This window comes from Penicillium antarcticum (genome assembly GCF_028974205.1).
Source record: "Penicillium antarcticum strain IBT 31339 chromosome Unknown utg000005l_segment0_segment0, whole genome shotgun sequence".
NCBI classification, from domain to species: Eukaryota; Fungi; Ascomycota; class Eurotiomycetes; order Eurotiales; family Aspergillaceae; genus Penicillium; species Penicillium antarcticum.
In genome coordinates this window covers 2206331-2226393 of record NW_026695303.1, presented here as the reverse complement: position 1 = coordinate 2226393, position 20063 = coordinate 2206331, and the positions used below count along the sequence as shown (strand labels likewise).

The 20063-nt window shown below is 50.5% G+C and overlaps 8 protein-coding genes across 8 annotated transcripts; 5 read left to right on the top strand and 3 right to left on the bottom strand.

Moving 5' to 3' along the window:
• Window positions 1-289: 289 nt before the first annotated feature.
• Window positions 290-1824, bottom strand: N7508_005480 (uncharacterized protein; the record flags this gene model as incomplete). Its single annotated transcript, XM_058463546.1, has 2 exons — window positions 290-1647; window positions 1740-1824. The coding sequence occupies 2 exons, from the start codon at window positions 1822-1824 to the stop codon at window positions 290-292; spliced, it is 1443 nt and encodes a 480-aa protein (XP_058320024.1).
• Window positions 1825-3444: 1620 nt separating this feature from the next.
• N7508_005479 (DUF924 family protein) lies at window positions 3445-3966 on the top strand (the record flags this gene model as incomplete). The annotated part of the gene is made up of 1 exon (XM_058463545.1): window positions 3445-3966. The coding sequence occupies one exon, from the start codon at window positions 3445-3447 to the stop codon at window positions 3964-3966; it is 522 nt and encodes a 173-aa protein (XP_058320023.1).
• A 265-nt stretch (window positions 3967-4231) lies between these two features.
• N7508_005478 (wax synthase family protein) lies at window positions 4232-5584 on the top strand (the record flags this gene model as incomplete). The annotated part of the gene is made up of 2 exons (XM_058463544.1): window positions 4232-4998; window positions 5053-5584. The coding sequence occupies 2 exons, from the start codon at window positions 4232-4234 to the stop codon at window positions 5582-5584; spliced, it is 1299 nt and encodes a 432-aa protein (XP_058320022.1).
• Window positions 5585-6335: 751 nt separating this feature from the next.
• N7508_005477 (uncharacterized protein) lies at window positions 6336-7439 on the bottom strand (the record flags this gene model as incomplete). The annotated part of the gene is made up of 2 exons (XM_058463543.1): window positions 6336-7290; window positions 7354-7439. The coding sequence occupies 2 exons, from the start codon at window positions 7437-7439 to the stop codon at window positions 6336-6338; spliced, it is 1041 nt and encodes a 346-aa protein (XP_058320021.1).
• Window positions 7440-8030: 591 nt separating this feature from the next.
• On the top strand, window positions 8031-9416 carry N7508_005476 (uncharacterized protein; the record flags this gene model as incomplete). The annotated part of the gene is made up of 1 exon (XM_058463542.1): window positions 8031-9416. One exon carries the CDS (start codon window positions 8031-8033, stop codon window positions 9414-9416), a length of 1386 nt encoding a protein of 461 aa, XP_058320020.1.
• A 518-nt stretch (window positions 9417-9934) lies between these two features.
• Window positions 9935-11254, bottom strand: psoB (hydrolase psoB; the record flags this gene model as incomplete). The annotated part of the gene is made up of 1 exon (XM_058463541.1): window positions 9935-11254. The coding sequence occupies one exon, from the start codon at window positions 11252-11254 to the stop codon at window positions 9935-9937; it is 1320 nt and encodes a 439-aa protein (XP_058320019.1).
• A 383-nt stretch (window positions 11255-11637) lies between these two features.
• N7508_005474 (uncharacterized protein) lies at window positions 11638-13386 on the top strand (the record flags this gene model as incomplete). Its single annotated transcript, XM_058463540.1, has 1 exon — window positions 11638-13386. One exon carries the CDS (start codon window positions 11638-11640, stop codon window positions 13384-13386), a length of 1749 nt encoding a protein of 582 aa, XP_058320018.1.
• Window positions 13387-17264: 3878 nt separating this feature from the next.
• N7508_005473 (putative cell wall protein) lies at window positions 17265-19817 on the top strand (the record flags this gene model as incomplete). Its single annotated transcript, XM_058463539.1, has 1 exon — window positions 17265-19817. One exon carries the CDS (start codon window positions 17265-17267, stop codon window positions 19815-19817), a length of 2553 nt encoding a protein of 850 aa, XP_058320017.1.
• Between the last annotated feature and the right edge of the window lie 246 nt (window positions 19818-20063).

Here is a 20063-nt window from a genome sequence, read left to right as displayed (position 1 = left end):
CCATAGTATCTGGAGCACGTGATCTAGATGAGCCGACCGCCTTTGGTATTGCGGTCTTTCATTGGTCAGAAGCCAGTGGTGAGCCGAAGGTTTGGCCTCGAAGGTCTATAAAGCAAGCTTGTGGTTACAATCGTATTTAACGTTGTTTCATCATTATGTGCTGAGGTCAAGATTAATTGGCAGTATATGACCATGAAAGCTTCTGGAAGAATCGGTGATGGATGGATTATGACAAAAACGAAAATTTGAATTAATCTATCCAACAGGCCGTGAGACAACTCTAACCACCTCACGAATTGAACCACAGTTTAGCAATTCGCCACCCCTTTTCATAGTCCACATCAAGGTAATACCTCCAGGGACTCAAGGCAACATGAAGAACCTGACATTCCCAGTCGAAGGTAACTGCCGCATCAGGAGTAACGCTGAGTCTCTTTACCATATCGCCAACGAGTACGCCCCCAAAGATAATCTCAAAAATGGAGAGAATGGAAAGGATGGCAACCGGTCCTGGATCTGCCCATCGTAGCATGCTACGAGGCGATAAGTCTGGAGTCTTCTCTCTTCGGAAACAGGCAATGGCCATCGTGCCGACAGGCGAAAGGGCCGCTATTGTCAATGCGAGGAACATTACCCAAATAGCGATACTTGAGTCTGTATGCAGATAGGCAGGCTCAAACCCAGGATCAACGAACAGCCAATTGCGAGAGCAAATTTGTGTCGCTGAGCAAGCCGAAGCTCCGGGCGCAGCGTCGATTTGAGAATGCACGCAATCGTAGCTTGGATTTGGCGCGCGTTGGCCACATCTAGTGTACAAACCGGCGGGATTGTTGACATGGATCACGTACAACGTAGCAATCCACTGTATCGCTGCTAGAATGTAGAAGAACCACCGTGCAACCTTTTTTTTTGCGCGACGGTTCCTTCGAAAGGCGCATGAATATGGATGGTACCTGAACAGACCGGCATATTTCCAGGGGATTACCCAGCCTACTATGAAGGGTGTTTTGGCGCTCTCTGGGGCGGCAGCCAATTTCGCGAATGACACCCACCACCAGACAAACGCAAATAGATCAACGCCAATGAATAACCAACTGTACCAGTGTATATCACCAAGACCTTTGCAGAGCTTATTTTTCGGGCTGTACAACGCTTTCTGCTGTAGCAAAAGCTGAACCAGTGACCCTGCTAGGAAGCCAGCAGATGCGGCCCAGCTAGTGAGGAGAGTCGGCCACAAGGCCGAATCGCGCGGATCAGACGGGATGACCTTGTAGTTATTGAAGCAGCTCATGGTGTCACACCAGTCCGAGATAGTGTTGCTGTCCTTGCCGAATACCTTACTACTGCTGAGATACCCAACATCATTGTCCCCGAAGCCAGTAATTTTGGTGACATTCAAAGCGACACGTATAGCGGTACAGTTTCTTGTGGATGCTTGTGTACTGTAGCATTTCTCGAATCGAGTGTTTTTGTAGAGCGCGTATTTTGGGCTGTCGGAGCTGTAGCCGCCAAAATTGGGGGATTTGACAGCGAACAGGACGGTGAAAGCTATCGCGACTCCCATGAAGCAGGCAATCCTGAAGAAGGCACTCCCTATAATTCCCCATATGACATTTCGCTTCCGCGTTGTGTCCATCTTTTTGGGTACTGAAGGGAATTTGCAATTGGTGAAATCCCCTTAACATACGTTAGTGCTTGTGTATTTCGAGGGCAGTAAAAAGTAAAGCATGAGGACGTACTTCCGCCATAAGCAGTGTGGTGAGATGGAAGTTGACCATACTCATAGTCCGTTGACCCTGTCCGCAAATTAGCCAGTCGCGGCATGATGGAGAGGCGGGATGGCTATGTTGGCATAAAAGTCATAGATTCAAGCAGCGGTCTCAAGTATATAAAGGATTCAGTTCAAAATCACCCACACTTATAGTTAGACAGGATGCCAAGTACAGCCTTGCCAATTTAGAATGTGCCTGTTTGTATTTGGCTCATATTTAGCCTGCAGCACGTATATGCATGCGGCCTTTGGACCCAAAAAGCAAGATGCAAGCCTCACCGGCATCTCCGCGGAGGGATGCCACCCAATCAGCTGAGAGAAACAACGTCAAATAAGCCAAGGCCAATTCACTGGCATCGGAACTTCAGCCGCACGCCTCCTTAACATGCATTCTGGTGAGTTGCCCGGGAAAAGAGGTTCGTTCTTTGCGTGAACTATCCACTCCCCACGTGGCTTCTGGCAGCCCAACCAAGCTACTCGTGTCTAATTTTAGAGCCCCATCTGCTAAGTTTCTACAGTTCCTCGGTATTTGTCTCATTAAAACTTCAATCTAGCCGCATCAGCCATTCAATGTCCAGTAAACCTCTGACTCCCCCGAGTCATGGCGACCTTGGATTGTAGTTTGTCCGCACGATCGAAAATCAAAGCGTTACCATCGGTAAATACAAGAATCTCTCTAGAATGGAATAGGAGTCCGGTACCTTCGAGATACCGAATTAATCTACACGCAAGGTCACTCGCTGTAGATGAACACAGAATTCAGTGCGGTACAGCGTGCTTTGCTTCAACCTGCCGATAAGAAAACACTGTCCCGCAGTTGGAACTGTGCGCATATCTGGGGCCACCCGAATGTTTGCTTCTGCAGAGACCAACTGTTCAGTTGGTCATCGGATCGGGCCGCCGGCAAGGCTGACCTGCACACGCGCCATCCCAGTCATGTTCCTAGGTATCGACTTAGTCCCCTCTGTCTAGAGAGTACATACGCTAGAGCTGCAGTATGCCAAGGCTGATGATCAACCCCAAATTGAGCATGTACTTCTTCACCCCTTCTAAGGCTACAATTAACACCAAGCCTGCAAAACGCCCCAGCCTCCACTGGAGTTTAGCTGCAAGGTGACTTTGCACTGCCGAGAAATAGGCTTGAATTATGATAAGCTTAAGCCAAGCTCTGCTGAGATCCACTAACGACTGGAAGAGTTGTCAGAAACAGCCGGATTCAGTGCTATCAAACCAAAGAGATTCCGTGTCCCGACTTGTCGACCCTGGACCCGACGATCCAGCGCTGCAGAAGTTAGACATTTTTTTGGAAATTTCTAGAGGTACTTTGAGATACCTTCATCGTCCATTGAGAAGAAGTCTCGCAATCAAAGGATACCAGTGCTCTGGAGTATTGGACGGTTTCTAGATGGGGACCTCAAAGTTAGTATATCGTCTTGTAGTCCGTTTCACTCTCTACATTGATCTGGGCCTTTCAGTGTTTTTGTGTCTATCTCGAGTGCCTCGAGCTAATCATCTAAATCATATAAGGATTAAAAATGGAGTGAGATGACCGATGGCTCCTGGTATATGACGTCATCGCCCATGGCCGTCCAGCGACCATAATTCAACCAAAAACACACCCTGCAACACTCAAACGCTCAGATCCTTGATATTGCCTTCTATTGAGCTTAATGATGTCTATAAAAACATACCAACACGTCCTTTCCTTCTGGTTCGGCGCGAAGTCATCCCGCGACTATCTGAAACAAAAGTCATTCTGGTACGGAAGCCCAGCAGACGACGCCTACATCCGCGAGAACCTAGGTCAATCGTACGAAGCCGCAAAAAGCGGCGAATTGGACTCATGGATGGGAGCTGGCGAGGGCGAGGGCGCGCTGGCTCTGATATTGTTGCTTGATCAAGTACCCCGGAACATCTTCCGGGATAAGCCACAGGCATATGCCACAGATGAGAAAGCTGTCTCCGTTGCTCGAGTCGCGGTTGGGGAAGGCTGGGATAAGAATATGCCCAGTATCCAACGGCGGTATATTTACTCGCCTTTCAATCATTCGGAGAACTTGCAGGATCAGGAAATGTCTGTGAAGTTGTTCACGGATTTGGGTGATCCTTATCATCTGCAATTTGCGACGGATTTTCGGAGGCAAATCAAGCGTGATGGGCGATTCAAGCACCGTGATCAGATTTTTGGACGGTGAAGGGTATTGTTGACATTCGCGAATTGAGGATACGCCCTTGGTCGATTGTATATTATATTTCTTTTTTGGTGATATTTTGACTGGTTTCTCGCAAACTTCAAACAAGATATCTGTAAAAAATCACAAAAAGGAAATATAGAGTCAAAGTCAGACATTAATTTTCGATGGACTGTTCGGCGGCTGTGGGGCTCAGAAGACAATCGCGGCATAAGAAACAACTTTTCACATCTCACACCAACACCAGGTATTAGAAGTCAATGTCAGAATGTACGGACTGTACGATTCTACAGTGGCGAACATTTTAGTTTTCGGATGCTTCTACCTGGTCCAGATAACAGTCCCCGCTGTCATCCTCATCACCGCGCGCAAAAGATCCCTCTTACGCTACCTCTGCATCCCATGTATGCTATGGGCAGCCAGTCACTTTATCCAACCATTTGGCGCATCTGGTAGTCCAGAATGGTGTCAAGCGATAACTCAGCTTGTTATTGTGGCTATGCAAGCCCTGAACTTCTTGTTGATTAACGCCATGGATAGCCAAGAGATTTCATGCGGCGCAAAGAGTAATCAAAGATTTGGATCTCGATTTGTGATGGCTATTCGCCTGCTTGGACAAACTCGCGCCATCAATACACCGTGGCAGGTGAAGAATGTGCCTTCTCATCCTCAATATTACATTCGACGGGGTATGCCAGTTCTAAGAAGAGGGCGGTTCCTTCTGCGGCAGTTTGTCATTGCAGTCTGGCAATATCTTGTTCTTGATCTTGTTCAAACTACTTCACAACAGCAAGCTATGGACAAGGTCCCTGAAGAATCCATGAAGTCAATTCAGTGGATTGTACCCGCGGGCCAATGGGTAGAACGGATTGGCACCCATATTTCTATTTGGTTTATAGTAAACCGCTTGATCGGTGATCTTCCTTATCGGGTTCTATCAATCATATTCGTTGGAACTGGACTTGATTCTCCTTCTGATTGGCCGCCAGCCTGGGGGAGAATGGGTGATGCATATACATTGCGCAACTTCTGGGGGTGAGTTCGATCAACAATACATGTTTGTTTCATCTTCTCTAATATTTTAAGCAGAAAGTTTTGGCATCAGTTCATGCGCAGGCCTTTCACTTCCATTAGCAATTTCGTTTCGCGGGATGTCCTGAACTTGACGCGATCCTCATTGTTGGAGCGATACACCAATATTTTCATCGTATTCCTCATCTCCGCAGCATTTCACATTATTGTCGATATATTGCAGAGTATTTCGATGGAGAAATCCGGGTCAATGCCATTCTATCTTGCATTTATCCTTGGAATAATGCTGGAGGACGGTGTACAAGAGCTTTGGAAACATATTCAATACAAGAACGAGCCTAATACCAAAGCAAAGTCATCACCAAAGGAAGACGTTCCCTTTTGGAAGCGGTCTATTGGACTAGTCTGGGTCATGCTATGGCTTGGAGTCACCTCGACATGGTACTTCACACCGATGATTCAATCCACCACAGAAGATGTGCGCATGGTTCCCGTCAGCGCTGCCAGATACATTGGTCTCGGGCCACTGATTGGTATTGTGGTCACCAGCGGTGCAATTATTACATATACATTCGAGATCGAGATATAAGTTGATTCCAAGTCATCGGCTCCACTATCAATCGCCCATTCTAGTACCTGCTTCGTTGCCGAGTATCTCTTAGTTTTGTTAGTAGACGCGTATAGATCTCGAATAAACTAATCCCGATCATTGATAGACATGCGCTTCAGTCTCTGCTAGCTTCCGGATCTATTCTGCTATGACATTGCTATCTTTCTAGCCCGTCAAGTCCTTCGCGAGCCCAGACTCATCTTCCCTCGCATTAGCCTATAAGCCCAAATAAGAAGTACCAAACTAACATCGAGAAAGGAAAAAACAAGACTTCCGCCAAAGATAATTGCATAATATTTCCAGGCTGACGATGTGGGTATAGACACCGTAGTAACGACAATCGCCCAAGGCAACATCCATAAGAGATTTGAGCCGAGAGCTTGGTAAAGATACCACCGAGGTGATGTTGCAAGAAGAACTGCTGCAATTTGAGTGTTCAATCCGTAGAATACGTATGTCCAATCAATGAACTGTGCAGGTTTAAATATACTTCTTCCGAATGGGTGATATTATGGAGGTTTACTTACCTTCCACATTCTTTGGGTGATCTTTGCCACGACTGTCGAACCAGACAAGTAATGCGCGAAAGACTCAATTCCCCTTAACGAAAGTGCAATACACATGATGCTTTCGAATGATAGAGCGATCCAACACGATGTGATCGCAGGCCGAATAAGAGCTACACAGAGAAGTCAATGTCAGTGAGATGACTGCATCTGTTTCGAATGATTCACTTGCTCAAAAGATCTCGCCGTGATAGACTGATGTACTCAGTACCTGCACGGGCGCGGAGTTGGCCCCAGTTATGTCCAACAAAAGCCAAAGTCGAGGCTTCTAAGGCCTGCACAGGAACCATGACGAGCCCCCAGCGAATCGTGTTGAACACCCCCCATGCAGTCGCATAGTCAGATCCTAGCAAGATTATTCTGTGAACAAGCCACAGGTATATTGCGTTCCGAATGGCAGATTCTGAGAAGGTGTACATGCTTGGTCTGATGAGTGTCAATAGCGTCGATGCATTCCAACGAAATCTTCGTGGGCTTTCCGAGTCCGTCTGGTAACGGTTGACTACCATGGTAAAGAAGTATATTGCTCCACATAAAGCAGAGACCGTATCACAAGCAAGTCGAACGATGCCCTGCATGACAATTGTAGGCTGCCAAGCACCCACATGAACCTTTGAAATCAAAAGTAGATCAAGGACAATATTGATGAGAAACTTGGCAGAACTTATAATCAGCGGTACATCAGGATTGTCAAGAGCTCTGGTTGAGGCTGACAGAGCTGTTTCCACCGCAGATGTAACAGCCTGCACAGATGAGAGTCGCACATATGTGATCGAGGTCTGTTTTACTTCCACAGGAACGAATCCCGCAGCGAGAGTCTTTGAGCAGGATAGAAATACCACCGTCATCAGTATCCCAAGCCCGGTTTGCACAAAGATCATTGTATAGGCCAGATCCATCCGCGCGCGAATCGTTCGTGTAGACTTATCCCCAATCACCAGCCATGCCGAGCGTGGGAGGCCCTCATTCAAGACCTCGACAATCACACCAATGTAAGTGTAGATGTCAGTTGTAACGACATGACTAGCGTCGATGTTCGCGACCCAGAGCTTGCTGAGTGTGCTGTACAAAGCCGGCAGGATGAATGCGCCCAGGTTAAACAATAAAGAGCCTGGATATCTATCATAGAAATCAGTTATTGGTACATCATGCCAAATTCTATATTGGGCATGAGTTACTCACCTCTCACGGCTCCATTTGCTGGGTGATGAAATGCTTGGTGAATCATCACCTAGCCTCTCTTGCCCACTATCCACCATTATCGCCATGTTGCTTTGTGTGGAAGGGCTTTTTGTATCAATATCTCCGGAATTTGAGCGTAAAGAGTTGGAAACTTCTATGCGAGTGAGAAATTGGGTTCAAAGAGGGGCATCTCCCAAGGTGGTATAGTCACATCTCTTAGGCTCTATATGTGGCGTATTGAGATGTTTGCTGGGTAGTGATAGGTCTAAATCTCACATGTTAACCGGTCTCTTTCCTTGGCATGCTTTCTCTCAGTTGAAAGACATGTTATTGGCGTGCTAGGATTATAAAGTATTCTAAACAGCTTTTTTCGTTAATATCTGGGAAGGCCTGAGAGACGGATGTTTGTCGTAGGAAGCAAGAAGCAATCATAGCAGCCAGGACTCGAGATGTGGGTTCCTCGGATATTTTTTCTCTGTCAAAATGACTGATTAAATTCCAAATGTTCATTTGGCCATTTCATTGATGTTGAAATCAGTGGAGGAAATGGGAAGTTGATGTCGCCAATCCGGGTTAGTGGGGCGCGTCCACGCGCCTTAAGAGCCGCATGCCATCAGCATCCCCTTCCTCCACTTTCATTACACTGCTCCAGAGAATCACTTTCACGTTAAGCTAAAATGAATAGCAAAACCTCTTGTTCAAAGTGTAATCATTCGTCTCTCTGCTTTTCGTCCTCCACGAATGCAGTGGTGGCAGGCTTCAAAAGACCAACCCAAAAACAACGCGTCGCCGCCACGAAATCACAAAACTTAGCCTCAAATAACCCAAATGACAATTTCCTCAAAGAAAATGATCGAGCATTCCCTGCTCCTTTGGTCCTTCCGGGGGATGATCTATCCGAGGACCCAGAGTACCCTACGCAGAGCTTCCAAGAATGGCTTGAAGAAGAAGACCGCAATCCCGTAACTCCAAAACAGAAGAAACTTTATATTTGTTCAATTCCAGATGCTTTTGATGGTGTTGAATTCTTGAAAGACTGGAAGCCAGCGACCAATATCCTGGCTAACAAAGAACAGTATCACCCCCCAATCACAATCCACATTGAGAACTACCTGAAGGCTTTCTATCATGGTTTGCCTACCAGTATGATACCAACATACAATATGCGTTATACAACATGGAGTAAGACCAAAAAGACATCCGGGAAACAGAAAATCCCCAAATACGTTGGTCTGGATATTGGCGGTGAAGTTGTGCGAATTCGTATTCGCGAACGACCAGAAGGAGACTACGCCGGTCAGCTCAATTTGAACGACCTCCTCGATGCTGCTATTGCCATTTTACCCAAAAATTCATACGCCTTGCTTCTCGTAGTCGACTTCGATCTCTACGAAGACGACGAAGACAGCTTCGTCTGTGGTCGTGCATACGGAGGGAGTCGAGTTGCGGTGGTATCAACTGCAAGATACAACCCGCTCCTAGATCACAAGTACGATCATAGAGTTGAGCGGATGCATCCCTGGCCAGCATCGCATTGTGAGAACTACGTGAACACCTACACCAAGGAAGAATCAGACAAGCAGCCACCATCGAAAAAGGCTCGGACAATTGGGGAAAGATCTCGGATGTCGGCTACAGCACAATATGGTCCGATAAGAGAAGCCATATCTGCCTATTGTACTCTGCGGCAAGCGAAGCCGTTCGAAGAGCTCCATGCTAAGCCGATCAATGATCTCTGGCTTGGCCGGGTATGCCGCACAGCAAGCCATGAGTTGGGTCACTGCTTTGGTATTGACCATTGTGTGTACTATGCGTGTATGATGCAAGGCACCGCGTCTATCGCTGAGGATGCTAGGCAGCCGCCTTACCTCTGTCCTATTGATTTGGCTAAGGTTCTTCATGCCACTGGTGCATCTGCGGCTGAGCGGTATAAAGCCTTGCTCAAATTTTGTGAGCAGCCGGCACACAAGGATTCCTTTTCGTTCAAGCCATTTGCTGCTTGGATTAGGAGTAGGATGGCTGAAGTTGAGGAGGTTTCTGCGCCGGAACGCTCAACTTCATGAGGCAGATCAGCTACATATTGATTTGGAGTAGATGAGCAATTCAAGATGGTTGCTATCAGACCCAGCATGTATGTTGAACGTAACGAGGTCAGACAATTTCTTCTTTATTTTGCTGCTACTGTAGTGGACAATAGCAATGGCTTTCTTACGCCAGCTTAAGGAACAATGAGACAGAATGGGGCTTTCAAAATAGTATTTAGATAAAACAGCATTCGCATTAATCGCAATTTGAATAACTGAAGAGCAGCGAAGCATTTCATACCCGGGCTCAAGACAGCAAGTTGGCGAATATGGCGTTTGATGCTACCGCATTCTTCTCCTTTAGCTTGGCAGAAGTCCCTTTTCCAAAGACAGGGGTCTTGTATCCATACAGCGGCTTATCAGCCGTTGTCTCGTTTGAAGCAGAAAGGTTGGTCGGCGTCAACCCTAATTACAAGGAAAGAGAGGTTATAGAGTATGACTAAGTACTCTATCTGGCTTTCAACAGTGGAGCCCCTTCATGATACTGAGCACTAGCCTTAGTGACCCGCTTTGCCTAAAGTCTTGTTTAACCACGCATGGATCGTCCTCGAAAGCTCCTGTCCAGCACCAGTCTGGCAATGAAAGCCAGCAACCCCCTTGAAAACATGCAGGGTAGCCCAGTGGCCCAGCGCGTCTGCCACCTGCTTCGGCTGTCCAACGTAACTGCTCTCCAGTTCAGCATCACCGACAAACACAGGCATCTTGATCTTGTCAATAAAAGACTCCACGTTGTACTGCTTGATCTGAGTGAAGAAGTCAGAGGGCGAGTGTGTGTGGAACGCCCACAGGCCTTGGTCGATGCCCCAGGCGGCGCCGGTGGGGAGCTTCCCTGCCTCCCGAGCTGAGAGGATGACGTCGTCGAATTGCGTATAGTTGCCCGCTTCATAGATGTCGAGCATCTCAGATGACAGCTCCTTTGTATATGCAGCGTAGTTGTCCCAGACGCCGTCGATGAAGACCGCTGCGGACAGGCGGGGCTCGAAGGCTGCGGCACGGGCAGCAAGGTAGCCACCGAAGGAGTTGCCGACGAGGACAAGACGGTTCTTGTCCACGACGTCCTTCTTCTCCGAGAGAACGTAATCCACAACGGGGGTGGCGACTTTCTCCCAGTCGGGGATGAAACCAAGGTTCTGGTCACGGCGCACAGTTGGTTGTCCGGGTCCTTCGTAGGTGATACAATTCCATCCTCGGGCCAGGGCAGGTGCGACGAAGTTGTGGTAAGAGTCCTCCTGCGCAGCGTCGAAACCGTTCCCGATGATCAACGTCGGCAGCTTGTCGTGCTTGCTCTCAGAAGCAGAGTACCAAATGGCCTCGACAGTGAAGTTGCCCTTGATAGCCGGAATGCGGATGCGTTTGCCAGGAATAGGCAAAGCAGATATCCCCTTGTTAAACGTCTCGATCTGCTCGGCCCACAGGCTGTTGATGAGCGGATTGCTCCAGTTGCCGTGGAGGTAGCCATCAGCCTTGCGGAAATACGACGCTGCAGAGAACCATGTGTCCCTGACATTGAGAGGGTCGTATGCATTCTCCGGGTTTTTGGCCTGAGCTTTGGTGTCGTTAGCGAGCTTATAGAAGACCTCGCTGAAGGACGTCATGTTTCCGGCTTGGATATCTTTGGCTGCACCAAGAATAGGCCCGACGTCGCCTCCTCCGGTGATGGATTCGCCGAGAGGAGTTAACAAGTCGAAGTTCATTGTCGAGTCATTGCTCAACAGCAGCATGGGGCTGTTAGCTGTGCTGTACGCCGCGGACGCTACACCGGAATGCAGCAGAGTGGCCAAATATAGACCAGTGTAGGTGGAGGAATGTAGTTTCATGGTGAAGTATGAGTGAAAAGAAAACTTGAAAGAGATTGTGCTGGCTTTGTCGTGACAGCTTTGTCGTGATGGCTTTGTCAATTGTGAATTATCTGTTGTTTCTGAATGATTTCTCTCGTTTCTTGTCTTTCATCACTTCTTCTTATACTTCCCCCAAGTCATCCTGAAGGGACGTGCTACGTCATTGGACCCTTATCAGGCTAAACCGCATCAAGTATACGTTTTGCGACAGAGTCTTCTCATTGGTCGCGCTTTAGGCAACTACTCTGTAACCCGGCAGTGCCGCATTCCGATACCCCGGACCCACAGTAATCTTATTTATACCAACTTCTTCACCCGCCCATCGCAACCAGATTTCTCTTTTCGGCATCGTCGCTGTCACAATGGTCAACCGCGGACGCTCCGGAGGCTGCGTGACGTGCAAGGAACGCCGCGTGAAATGCGATGAGGCGAAGTCCGAGTGCCGAGCGTGCCGGCGCCTTGGGCTTCGCTGCGGAGGCTACAACAGGCCCAAGTATGCCAGTTTAAAGTTCAAAAACCAGAACTACAAGTTCTGCACCAACACCGACCAAGATGTCGATTCCCACGGCCGGAGTGTCGTGAAGGCTGCGTCTAGACCGAGTCGGTCATCTGAGTCTGATGTTCAGGGCCGGGAGCTTGCGAAGGATTTGACTTCGCGGCGGCTCTCTGAGCCCGACACCGCCGTGCCTTTTTTTCTCGGTCATTACGCCAGCATGGGCCGCGATATGGGATCCACGCGCGGGTTCTTCGAAATGCTCATTCCAGCCTACCTCTTGCAGCGGCAAGAATCGGCGCTCTCGCTCGCCGTGTCGGCGTTGGCTTCAGAGGTTTTGTCCTTGTGGCGGCAAGACGCCAGCAGCTTCCGATCACCACGAAAGTCTTATTCCCGGGCGATCGCACGCCTTCGGACCGCAACACAGGATCCTGTAGAACGTGGCAAGCCGGCAATTGTGTTAGCTGTGCTGGTGCTGCAAACTTACGAGAATGCCTCTGCGATATATGATCTTCGCCGGGCTTCGAGCACGCACCACAATGGCGCAGCGTCTTTGCTCTCGCTTGTGGACTCGGACGACATGGACGGGACGATACGCGCCTACCTACAAAAGTTTATGCTACATACCGAGGTCTCAACCGCGATGCGTCAGAAGAAACCACTGAAAAGTATTACATATTCGTGGATTAGGAGCAAGGATACGATGGCTGTGCCAGACAACCCCAGCTCGACACTCGATGCCATAGGGGCGTCCGTTGCCGAGTTGCAGGCCAGCTACACGCAGTTTTTGACGCAGCGTGGCTCCACGACGTCGTTGGAGCGCATTATGAAAGAGTGGAGGGCCGAGGCAAGGAGGGTTGATGCAGAGCTTCTGGCGTGGGCGGCAAACGCACCGGATCACTGGAGACCGCTAAGGCTGATAAGTGATCGGGATATAGATTCGTCCATACCCACCTACCAGTCTATCTGTGATGTGTATCCTTCCTGCCAAATCGCCAGCATTTGGAATCTCTGGCGCTTCCAACGCCTCCTGCTGGCCAAGATCACACTCGGCTCCCTCAATGCATTTTCAGATCTGAGCCGCTTTGGTTTCGCACACGGGCAATTCCTCGGCGACCCCACAGATTTCGCCAACTGCCAACAAACGCTGCAAGAAGTGGTCGACAGCGTGTGCTACAGCATACCTTTCTACCTTGGCAACCGAACCACCCGGTCCAGTCTCACAGATTTCACTGACCCGACGGTTCTTCTTCCCAGCCACTGCTCATTGGACGACGGGACGCGACTGGACAGGGATGGTCTCGATACGGGAATATCGAGTGACGACCACAGGCGCCATGTCATCGCGCAGGGGCCATGGCGCGCCATGCACCCTCTGAGCCGCTTGTTGACGCTCGTCTCGGAAGATCACGGCGAGGTAATAGCGAGCTTTCTTAGGCCTGGACAGCGGGTGTGGATCCGGGACCAGTTCCTGCGTGTCGCCACGTTGCTGCATCTTCCGTCGGAGTTGGGCAATGACATGGAGAGATCAGAATCGCCGGAAGGGTCTGCAGATTCCAAGGCGGAGTGTCTGGCCAGGGGGATTAGGAAGGGCGCAATTCTTATGAGTGGCCCATGAAGCTTGGGACCTGACGATTAAGCGAGATCCGGTAATATATGCTGGCCCTCGAACGGGTAGAGTGGCTTCAGTCTATACTTGATCTATTTTGCCCCAATTATAACCCGAATCATCTGAAACTCAATTTAGATGAATGGCGGCATATCGATTGTCTTATTCAGATCAAAATTCGGCAGGGTGGTTGGTAGGGGAGATTGGCTACCATAGGACTGAGTGAGAAGCAGAGAGCCGGATTGTGTAATAGGACAACAAGTAAGTAACATATCGTGAAGCCTTAGAGCCGTATTGTAAAATATAATTTTAGTAGGCGATATACTGAGTGGGTAGGTTCTGGAAACATCCAATCAGAACCCTAACTATCCGGATATATGATTCGGGAAAGAGGTCGCAAGAGTGTGAAAGTATAACGCATTTCGAATATTACCGTATCACTGTCAATGTTTCTCAGAATAGACCATGACCTCGGGTGTACTAGGTTAGCATTTGGCTATTTTCTTTGGACGGATCATTTTGATCGAGTCCTGATGTTCACAGCAGGTGTCTGTCAATGGTGCTCAGCTTACTTAGCTAGTCAATGATTTTGATGTGTCTCTTGCGAAAATGGCCTTTCGCTTTTTCTCACTTTCATCGCCAGGTCCCTTGGAACTCCACTAATGGCGTCGCTGGTCCCAAAGACCGAGGTTTCACGTGAACAATTGAGCTCACCTACATCTATCCTGGTGTTGAATCCTGCTCCAATCCATGACTCATGGAAAGCAGAACTACGGTCAGCTGCATGAGCGCATTCTTTGCAAGGTAGTATTTGGAAGTAATGTTTTTCCCGACAAGTTCTCTAGCTCGAATTCTGCTGAACTGCTGATCTCGAAAAGCGGGTGTTTCACGCTAAAAATGGGGGCCATTGTTTCGTGATGTCTTTCCATGGCCCCAGATCAACCCGTGGACGGGCGAAAGACAGGCAGTATGAGCGCATTGTTGTCATCGGGTTTTCCCCGGCTTTTGGCGGCGTTCGGTTCTCTAATTGATTAATCTGTTGTCAAAAATAGCAGCGTTTCAAGCAGAGTGCGAACCCTGGGGCTGAGGCACAGGGCCTCAAAGTTTACTTGCTGGACTTTTCCTTGTTTTTTCGTGGTGGGCAATAAACATGAAACAAGGCCGAAGCCCCGAGGAATGGGACACATCCATATGAGAGATCCAGTGAGAAAGTAGCTCAATTTTAAGCTTTCCCCTACGTTTCGTTCTTCGAAACGAAGCTATTGTTATTTTTAGTCTCATTTCGTGGTAAGCTAACGCTAAAGCAGAACATAAAGCCATAAGGCGAGGAACTCGCTCGGCGAGAGTTCCGAAAAGGAGAATACTATTGCAGCCAAGGTGGGAGGCGTTGCGCTAGCTGAACTTGATGAGTTGTGCTCGGAGCACATGTTCTATGATTCTTTCGGACGATTCGGTTTCATATCGACTAAATTGAGGCAGTGGCGTTGGTATTATTATTCAATAGACGGGGGACCAGATCTGTTGAGGTTCACATATGAACAGGGGCTCAAATCCCGAAGCAGAGATTTTACCAGGTACAATGTACAGTAGATTCTGGACTTTTGGCGAGGAAAGTGATGCGAATGTTTTGTTTCTGGTTTTTATGCAGCGATAAATCCCCGAGAAAGCCGTTCACGGTGTGACTCCTGCACTCGATCGATCGCAATAAACACATGTGCAGGGGTAAATCCTGCCGAAGGCCGGCCACCTGCAGCTACAAGGAAGCAAATGCATGCTGCAGGTGTCCCACTATCTCATTCTCGGCCTGTTAAAAACTCGCTTAGTGGCCAGTGGATGGTGATTTTGCCGGTTGCGAGCATTTCCGTATGCACACCGACGTGAGTTGGCTCGTGAAAGTCGTTCGTGGAGTGAGACATGCCCAATCAGTACTAGATCAAGCTCAACTTCGTCGGGTGTACCTGTTTCATGCTGTTACTGAGCCCTACTTTGGCTTCCGAGGTTGATCACCCGAGATGAAACCTCGATCGCGTCAAGATCCGGGTTCTACTGACTGAACGAACCGGTGCTAGAGAATGGGGGGAAGAGGCTTTGGTTAGTGTTGTTTGAAGGTGTAGTTAGTGGATCGTACGATGAAGGAAGCTTCAAGCGCTGTACGGACTACGGAGGCAGTGAAATTCTTCCGACCTTTCCGTACATCGTTTAGGTCCTTATGTTGAGATTGGTGGGTCCCCCCTATCCGCACCTCCTTAGGGCTTCGACCAAAACACACCATTCGCCACTATCCTCACGCTAGTCCAGGCACGCTTTTTTTAGGGCGTCTGAATAATGGTTCCCACCTGAAAATTTATTGCAATTTATTCTTATTTGTGCTAGATCACCGTACTACGCCCGGAATGGAGTTTGGCTATGCTCAATTGTGCTTAATACACTTTCACCGTCGTTACAATTCTGACTAGGTGGCGTGCTGCTAGTGCAAGCAGCTTTCCCTCGGGGTCTAGATGTTGCTTGTCCTTGTTTTGCTCCTCCTAACTTTCAATCCACGGTGGAGACCGGATGGGCACATTGTTGTCTTTGATTTGACAGCATCGAGAATTTGCATTGTCCGTAATCGTGTCTCTTCACATTATTGCCGAACCGTGGGCGACCGTGGATCTCTAGATATTAAATTATACTATTGTAGATATAAATCCAAGTGTGGATTTTTCTTCTGCTGTTAGTCTACTAATATATCCACAGGTCAAAAGACCAAAATTCAGTTAGTGGCTGACGGATTAGAGCCATTGAGCTTGGTGGTGCAGCCGGATGGCCCAGACTTGGTTTGACAGGTCTTGCGTGTCTGACTGCGAAACCAAATCAGACCTGTCTATCGTTGCCTGAAAAGGTCAAGAGCATGCAGTTGTTCCTGGTCTAATTCCCCGGGGCTGTGGATCAGAGGTGGATTCACAACGGGCCACTCCCAATCGCTCATGCTTACCCCTGCAAGACGTTCCTGGGGTTATACCTAAGTAGGTAGTTTAGCTGTTTGTTCGGACTTGACTCCAACCCCATTGGAATTAGTGCATTAAGGGGAAGGGGGAGCGATTGCTAAAAATGTGGGAAAATGGATTTATCTGTTTTGGATCAATTCGCCGTTGGCGGGTCCTGACGATCCCTTCCGGCCTCGAGGCGATCTTCGCATGGCCTAGTGATGCGCAATTATCGTTGCCCCTTTCGACTAGGCATCATGTCACTTGCCCTTGGTGTGTTTGCTTTTCAAGGCACTTTTCATTGTCAATTGGGCGATTTGATGCTCAATTCCTGAGAAAAGACATGGATTTAGGGCTCAATTGACCACCAAATGGGTTCGTCCTTTTCACCTATTCTCAAAGCAGATATGGTACAGTTAAAATCCAGATTTAATAAAATAGCCTGATACACTGACTCCATTCCCAAGAATAGCCCGCCCAAGTGCTGCTCCACCTATGCTGTAATCAATCTGTTGTTGGCTTCCCACTGGCCTTTAGCAAGATCCACCCAGCCGTGAAAGATCCAGGTCTCCATTTCTCGATATCCCTGAAGTCTAAGGGGTAGATAGCTTCAATTGTGGACATCGAGACCGGGGTAGAGCCAGTGTGCTTCTGTTCCGACCCGGTAGCTTGAATCGAGCCGGAAGTGTCCCGGCAAAGAGTCTTCGAGGGATCAGGGGTGTATAAAACCCGAGGTCGATCACTCGTTTTGCTCTTGATATTCATCAGAGATTCTTTTTTGTTCTTTTGCATCTTTCTTTTATCCAGTCTATCGTTAATCTGACGGTTCGTCCGTCCATTTCCGGTCCTTCGCTTTATACCTTTCTAAGCGCTTGACCTATACACTCGTTATCACACATTCGACATACTCGAAACCGCAATATGCGTTCCTCTCTCGTTCTGCTCGCCGGTCTGGCGGGCTCGGCTCTTGCCTACCCTACCGATATGGCCGTTGAGCGCCGTACCTTTGGTCTCCTGGCTGAGATCCTCGGCGGTGTTTCCGACATCACTGTCGACGTGACCTCCATTCTCAGTGCTGTCCTCGGCGGCGTCCACCACAGCCACTCTTCTTCCCTCCTTGCTGGTCTCGGAGCTGAGGGTGCTGCTGCGCTTGAGGGTGGTGCCCTGGGTTGCAAGGCCGGTGTTATCCACGCCAAGGCTCGTGCTGCCCTCAAGGTCTGGCTCCACCTTCACGCCGACCTCGAAGCTTCCCTGAAGACTTCCCTGATCTCTTGGTGTGAGGGTGACGATGAGCTCGTCCTCTCCGCTGATGTCTTGGCTGCTCTTGCCGTATATATCCCCTCGTGCGCCGACATCGCCGCCAAGGGTCAGCTCTACGTTACCATTGATGGTATCTTCGGTGCTTCCTCCCTCGAGTCTGCTCTCGTCCTGAGCGCTTCCTTCCAGTCCTCTCTCTCTGCTTGGATTGAGGCCGCTGTTGGCCTTGACGTGGATGTCAAGGCTGGTCTCCATGCCTGCGCTGCTGGTGGCGTTGTCGCCAGTCTGAGTGCTGATGTCAAGGCTGGCCTCCTCGCCTGGATCAACGGTTCCAGCTGTGATCTCAGCGCTGAGCTCAAGGTCGCTATTCTGGCCTGGATCAACGGCCACCACGGCCACGGTCTCGTTGAGATCGGTGCTCTCGGTGAGGCTGCTCTCTCCACCATCTCTGTTGGTGCTTCCGTCGGCGTTCACGTCGAGGACTCCGGTATTCTCTCCGTTGGAGGTCAGGCCTCCCTCGCTGCCTTCCTCGGTGCCGACGTCTCTGCCGACCTCGGTGCTGATGTCAAGCTTGCCCTCGAAGCCTGTGCCAAGGGCAAGGTTGCCACTGCTGTTGACCTCGACATCCGTACCAAGCTCGCTATCTGGCTCTCCGGCTCCGACTGCTCGCTCGGTGTCGAACTCAAGGCCGTCGTTCTCTTCTGGCTGTCCTTCGGTGTTGATGTTTCCGTCTCCGTTGACCTCGTCAGCGGTGTTCTTACTGATGTTACTGGTCTCCTCACCGAGCTCCTCTCCAGCCTGAGCGTCGACCTCCGCACTGCTCTCTCCGTCATCATCTCCGGTGGCAGCCTCGAGTCCGTCTCCCTGTCTGCTCGCGCTGAGCTCGCTGCCTTCCTCGGTGGCTGCACTGGCCTCGAGATCGACGTCAACATCCAGCTCATCATCATCGAGTGGTTCACTGGCTGCTCCATCCCCGGCGCTCCCTCCGGCACCAAGTCTTCTTCCGTCCCCAGCCTGCCTTCCAGCACTCCCTTCGTATCCAGCACTGGTGTCCCCTCTGGCCCCGGCGCTAGCGTCTCTGTCTCCGTCCCCGGTAGCCCTGCTCCCTCTGGTGTCAGCCCTACCGGATCCGTCCCTGCCGGCCCCGGTGCTAGCGTCTCTGTCTCTATTCCTGCCGGCCCTGCTTCCAGCGGCTCTGCTCCCTCCGGTTCTTCTCCTTCCGGCCCTGAGACTACCCCCTGTGACACTCTCACCGGCGTTGATGTTTCCAGCACTGTGATCCCCGGTATGCCCGCTCCCTCCGGCGGTGCCTCTGGCTCCATCCCCGGCGGCCCTGCTCCTTCCGGCTCTTACCCCTCCGGTGGTGCTTCGGGTCCCGCTCCCTCTGGCCCTGCCGTTACTGGTGGTGCCTCCGGTCCTTCTCCTTCCGGTGTCAGCCCTACCGGCACTCCTGTTGCCCCCGGTGCTGGTGAGACCACCACTCCCTGCGACACCTTGACCAGCGAGCAGGTCGGTAGCACCGTTATCCCCGGCGTTCCCGCTCCCTCCGGTGGTGCCTCTGGCCCCGCTCCTTCCGGCCCTGCTGTCACTGGCGGTGCTTCCGGTCCCTCCCCCTCCGGTGTCAGCCCTACTGGCACTCCCGTTGCCCCCGGTGCTGGTGAGACCACCACTCCCTGCGACACCCTTACCAGCGAGGAGGTTGGTAGCACCGTCATCCCCGGTGCCCCTGCTCCTTCCGGTGGCGCTTCCGGCCCTGCTCCCTCCAACACCGACGTCAGCCCCACCGGTACCCCCGTCCCCAGCGGCCCTGCTGCCTCTGGTCCTGCCCCTACCGGCGCTGCCCCCGGTCCCAGCGGTACCCCCGTTGCTCCCGGTGCTGGCGAGTCCACCACCCCCTGTGACACCCTGACCAGCGAGCAGGTCGGTAGCACTGTCATCCCCGGCATGCCCGCTCCTTCCGCCTCCGGCCCCGCTCCCTCCAACTCCGACGTCAGCCCTACTGGCACTGCCGTCGTCCCCAGCGGCCCCGGTGCCACCGGCGGCTCATGGACCGAGACCTGGGCTTACACCCAGACCGTGGAGACCACCATCTCCGCCACTGTCCCCTGCGAGACTGGCTCCGGCGTTGCCCCTACCGTCACCGTCCCTGCCGCCGCCTCGTCCGTCATCACCGTCACCGCTACCGTCACCGCCACCGTCTGTGGCTGCGACGAGTAAACGGAAGAACACGTTTCTCACAACCTCATACCCGTTGAGAAAGAATTTCCTTACCTCTTTGTTTGATTTCCGCGTTTTTCATGACAAGATGACTTTTACCCCCTAGGGAGTGGAGTGGTTGGCCAGTAATCTCATACTGTAAACTCCACGCTCATCTCGCATCCCTCTGGGAAGCTGTCGTCCCTGCCTCTGTCCTGTCTGTAGATACCTTATTATAATTCTAATCTGCTTGTGGAGGTTCAAACC